General features: G+C 52.1%; 1 protein-coding gene across 1 annotated transcript in view; it reads right to left on the reverse strand.

Moving 5' to 3' along the window:
* Positions 1-5,665, reverse strand: part of LOC106811742 (oxysterol-binding protein 1-like) — a 32,497-nt gene that overhangs the window by 19,168 nt on the left and 7,664 nt on the right. The window contains exons 3-8 of the mRNA XM_014815456.1: positions 4,197-4,297; positions 3,291-3,556; positions 2,782-2,980; positions 1,989-2,082; positions 1,338-1,507; positions 907-1,162 (exon numbers count right to left, since the gene is read on the reverse strand). Coding sequence (XP_014670942.1) covers positions 907-1,162; positions 1,338-1,507; positions 1,989-2,082; positions 2,782-2,980; positions 3,291-3,556; positions 4,197-4,297 — 1,086 coding nt within the window. The remainder of the gene's footprint in view (positions 1-906; positions 1,163-1,337; positions 1,508-1,988; positions 2,083-2,781; positions 2,981-3,290; positions 3,557-4,196; positions 4,298-5,665) is intronic.

Raw genomic sequence — 5,665 nt, forward strand, 5'->3', positions numbered from 1 at the left:
CGAGCGATCAGACGAACCACTGCGCAGCCCAGTGTGTGGAGGAATGGTTGAGAAACGAGCGCATAGCAACGACCAAGCCTCCGTGACGGACACAACAATGAATGTAAGGGAATTGAAATAGTACTAGGAAAGCCGTCACATTCGCTGGTGTAAATGTGATATGTCCCTGAGCGTGGCCGCGTTTTACGCGTCGATGTACGTGATATAATGGCTGTGTTTGTGTATGACCCGCAAAGTAGCACTCTGGGGTTCGACGGTTTAGGTTTACTGTTCAAATTTCGACTCAAATTGTTTAAGATATCCTATTAATATGAATTGTCCTTAATATTTTGATAAACTCATGTCCGATTGATGTGATCGCACTCATTATTTTTTCTTTAGCTGCGTTTAACGGATTCACGTGAGTTATCCTATCGCTATGGCCCAGACATATGCAATTCTGATTCACACCACTGTACTCTTGTCAAGTCACAGCTTTGACCCTTGCCCTATCCGTTTTCATTCTCAAAATATAACTTTTTTTGGTCAATCAGAGAGAGAGCGTGTGAGAGTGTATGTTGATAGAGAGGTAGGTGTGGAGCTGTGGTGTGGTTGGAGAGGAGAGCAAGAGGAGAGAGGGCGGAGATGAGAGAGAGAAGAGAGATAGATGAGCGAGAGAAGAGAGATGGAGGAGAGAGAGACGAGCAAGGAGAGGAGAGAGAGGAGAGAGAGAAGAGAGAGAACATCTGTGCGCTTTTCTCTCAACTACATCTGTTAGAGAGAGAGAGAGAGAGAGAGAGAGAGAGAGAGAGAGAGAGAGAGAGAGAGAGAGAGAGAGAGAGAGAAGTGGGGGATGACAAGATATCGTTAATTCATGTCGTGGTAATAAGGAGAAGAGGTTATGAGGAGATGAGAAGGCGTCACGGCTAGAATAGAAATGTAAAGCCTGTGCTTTCGCATGAACAACAAATACCGTGCTGTTGGCCGGAATTTAATGCCACACCGGTGGTTGGACTCGCATAAATTAACCAGCCAGCATCACTCACTGGCATCGGTATCTTCGTCAGCTCCTTTCCGATGCAGTTCTTCATGATGCTCCACAGGTTGAGGCTGTAGTTGGGCTTGTCCGCTATGCGCAGCCGCCGATTCCGCTTCACGATCTTCTCTGTGCCCGGAACGTCGCCTGCAACAAACACCGCCATCTAGTGGTGCCCGCACGCACTACATCACCGTCGCCTTGCTCTCCCCCAGAGGGCACTCAGCGCAGCTACGCGCCGCGTGTAACAGATTACGAACGATATCAGCGATCACCGCACAGAGCAGTTGAAGAATGATTTTTTTTATTATCTCATTCGCACCGGCGTCCTCGAATTCCGCCTTCTCCATTTCCGCGTCCTTTTCCGTCCTGCCCTTCATGGAGACGATCACGGCCCGCGTGTGCTTCTGTCGCGGTTCCATTTCTGACCCGGAATCATTCTCGTTGTCCAATTCCGAGCCGGCGGACAGGCTGACTGAGCTTCCATCTCTCCTGAAGTGCAGAAACGGTCGCAGTAAGAGCAGGAGCATGCAACCGAAGCACGCACAATGTTCTTCTGGTGATGATACCGACCAATACGTAACAGGGTAGATAGGTGACAGGTAACTGGCTGATATACACCCAATACGCATCCACAGACATATATAGATCCAGTACAATAAGCACAGAATGCTCCACCTCCACTGACTTTTACTATATTTTAATAAGAGGCCTGGGAATAGGGTGGTACTACGAGGGTAGCTTCTATTGCTTTGGTGAAAAAGGTTGCATTGTATTGGGTTTCACGTGTGTGTGTGTGTGTGTATGTATACATGTTAATTTCCATATGCGGTAGCACAGACTGGTGGCCCCTGCACCAACTACAAATTACCTAATTTCATCCAATATGGACAAGTCTGCTGAATTCTTAATAAAATACCCTGTCGTAGACAGAACCTGCCGGCACGCGCGCGCAGCGTTGAAGGTCGCTCACCTGTGCTGAAGGTCGGGTATCTCAACCTCGAACACCTGTGTGTCTTCCACGGCATCATGGAATTCGTCTTCATCCTCATCCGACACGATGCCACCTGCAAACCGACGGCCAAGCACGTTTTTTTTTAATCATTTGTTATTATTTTTCATTTTTTATTCAGTTATCTTTGCGAATTTCATAGAATCACAACCCGTGGTGCCCATATCAACCCATACTTGACACATAGCGCCTTACTTAATATTATGACAACACATGCACAGATACATAAACCCATGCATGGATCTATACATATGTTCATAATGACGCCTGGAATATTATGACAACACATGCACAGATACATAAACCCATGCATGGATCTATACATATGTTCATAATGACGCCTGGCCCCAGATGCATCTTCTATCCCATGCATGGCCTTACCTGGCCCCAGGTGGATCTATTGCTTCACGCATGGCCTAACCTTGCCCTAGGTACGATTTCTATCTCGCACATGACCTTACCTGACCCCAGGTGCGGCCTCTACCACCTCGCGCATGGCCTTACCTGACCCCAGGTGCGGTCTCTACCACCTCACGCATGGCCTTACCTGACCCCAGGTGCGGTCTCTACCACCTCACGCATGGCCTTACCTGACCCCAGGTGTGTCTTGTTGCTCTCTACCTGCCCTTACCTGGCCCTAGGTGTGTCTTGTTGCTCTCTACCTGCCCTTCCCTGGCCCCAGGTGCATCTTGTTGCTCTCTACCTGCCCTTCCCTGGCCCCAGGTGCATCTTGTTGCTTTCTACCTGCCCTTACCTGGCCCCAGGTGCGTCTTGTTGCTCTCCGCCTGCTTGGTCTTGGCTTCCTTCCTCGCGAACGCCTCCAGATGGCTGTGTTGCTTCGCGAGCTGCTCGACCATCTCCTCAAGACGCATGCGCTGCTCGTGCTCGTACTGCAGCGCCCTCTGCCAGCGCTTGCCCTGTGACGACGCCAGGTCCAGGTACTCAGAGCAAGCCTGCGGAGCGACGCGGAGGATTAGCACCGCGCTCAGAGGAGGAGAAGACACCACGTGTTCGTTGCACCATTATGTGGACATGCACGAAAATACAGTATACGCGACCAGCCCTACATGACTGTCTCTAACGCACAGCTTTCAGACGAGGCCAATAAGATAAGATAATAGATATAAAACATAAAATATAAACAATAAAACATAGATATCGCTGACCCATTCTGAAGATGATAATCACAACAATCTCCCACAACAGACTTAAATGGCACAGTTTTACGATTATTCTCGAAGATAATGAAAAATGATCACTCACGTTGATCATGGCGTTGGCGGTGACACGGAACAGCGTTGCTCGCTCATTGATCGCCTTCACCTTCTGCGGCAGCTCGGAGGTGGCGCCCCCTGCCGCCGGCGGCGGCTGCTCGACGTCTCCGAGCGCCCTCTGCAGGGCAGCGCCGTGCTTCACGATCAGCTCGTTGCACGTGTTGAGGTCCTCGAGCTTGGAGCTGAGCTGACGAAGCGTGCTCTGCAGCTCATGCTTCTCAGCCGGCTCCTTAGGGTTCTCGTCCTCGTCGTCCTCTGCAACGCGGTCAAGGTCGGGTGTGATCAAGGTCAAGTATGGTCAAGGTCAGGTGTGATCAAGGTCGGGTGTGATCAAGGTCGGGTGTGATCAAAGTCAGGTGTGGTCAAGGTCGGGTGTGATTAAGGTCAAGTACGATCAAAGTCAAGTATGGTCAAGGCCTAGTACGATCAAGGCTAGGTGCAGGCTCAGTCGAGGTCAAGTAGAGTAAAATTAAAATTGAGATTGACATTGTGGTCAGTTACATATTGTGGAGATTATGGCCACATGTCTAACTATTTTACCACTTGAATCAGCTCGTGGGCCTTACCCTCGTGTTCAGCACTTGCCCTCCCCCTCCTGCCTTCCATTAAAAACCACCAAACGATAAAATCTATCTATTCCAACGTTTTGACGAGCGAACGTTTCTCGGGGCGCCTCTCTCCCCTCCTCAACCCTGCACCCATGATCCATCCCCTCCATTTTATCACATACTCCCTTTAGCTAAGAGCCCTTCTTTGCGACCCTCCCCCTCTCCCCCGCTGGCACCCATCCCCTCCATTTAAAACAAACAACATTAACTCCCTTTAGCTAAAAGCCCGTGTTCATGCCGCCGCCCCCGCCCCCACCCCCACCCCTGGCGACGTCCCCCTCCCCCACCCTGTGTCTGAGCCCCCGGCGACGTCCCCCTCCCCCACCCCATGTCGGAGCCCCCGGCGACGTCCCCCTCCCCCGTCCCATGTTGGAACCCCCGGCGACGTCTTCAATCGAAATCAACACCACATCAAATCAAGAAACGAAATAAATCAAAGTCAAAATCAACACGAAATCAAAATCAAAATCAAAAGGTAAAGATGAAATGAGTTTACGCATTGGGCGAGAGCTGCCAAGGTGAAATAGGCGGTTTTCGGCGTGTGGGCCGAGAGCGTGCCAGCTACATGATTCATTGCGACCACAGGCTATCCCCAAATGCTTGCTATTACCGTCCGTGTGTTTATCCGTCCGTGTAACATGCACAGTGTATCTTCCTGTGTGTAACGGCGCGTGCACACGCGTGTAACGTGGTGCGTGTAGCCCGGCGTGCGACGTAACGTGTCGCGTGTACGTGCATGTACTCTGCGTGTACGTGCGTGTAATCTTGCTTGTACGTGCGTGGTACCGCGCCGTGTACGTGGTGCTAACCGCGTGTACGTGGCATGCTACTGCGTGGCAACGGTGGCGTGTACCCGCGTGTCACGTGTGTGCACGTCGGCGTGTACCCCGCGGTGTACGTCGTGTAATCTGCGTGGATACCGTGCGTGTGTCTGCGCGTACTTGCGTGTAACGACCGCGTGGGTTACTGCGCGTCGTAGTCTGGCGTGTGGCGTGCGTGTATCTGCGCTGTACGTGCGTGTACCCCGGCACGTGCGTGTACCCGCGTGTATGTGCGTGTACCCAACGTGCACGTGCGTGTATCTGCGTGTACGTGCGTCGTACGCCGGCATGTAGCGTGGGCGTGTATCCCGCGTGTAACGTGCGTGCACGGTGGCGTGTACCGCGGTGTGATCTGCGTGTACGTGGCGTGTACCTCGTGTACTGCGTGTATCTGCGTGTACGCTGGTCGTGTACGTGCGTGCAGCGCGTGTACGGTGCGTCTAATCCCTGCGTGTACGTACGTGTTGCTGCGTGTACGTTCGTGTAAGCGCGCGTGTACGTGAGTGGTACTGCTGACGCTCGACACTGGCAGTTGATTGAAAAAATAAAAGGAAAATAAAAATAATAGAAAGAAACCGTTATTTTACAATCAAGCTGGCATTTCACCGGCAAGTCAGACGCAGATACACGCACAGATACAGCGCGGTTACACGGGCACGTGGCAACGCGGGTAGCACACGTACACGCAGATACACGGCACTTGACACGCACATACGACACGGGTACCGCACTGGTACACGCGACCGTACCACCCGCAGCATACACGCCATCGACACGCGGTACACGCGACGTACACGCAGATACACGCACGTACACGCGGTACACGTACGGTGCAGCGGGTACACCGCACGGTAGCACGCGGTGTCGCACGGCGGGTACACACAGATACAGCGACCGGTAACTAGCAAGCTTGGGTGGGGAGTGAGCCTGATCGC

This window comes from Priapulus caudatus, unplaced genomic scaffold (genome assembly GCF_000485595.1).
Source record: "Priapulus caudatus unplaced genomic scaffold, Priapulus_caudatus-5.0.1 Scaffold570, whole genome shotgun sequence".
NCBI lineage: Eukaryota > Metazoa > Priapulida > Priapulimorpha > Priapulimorphida > Priapulidae > Priapulus > Priapulus caudatus.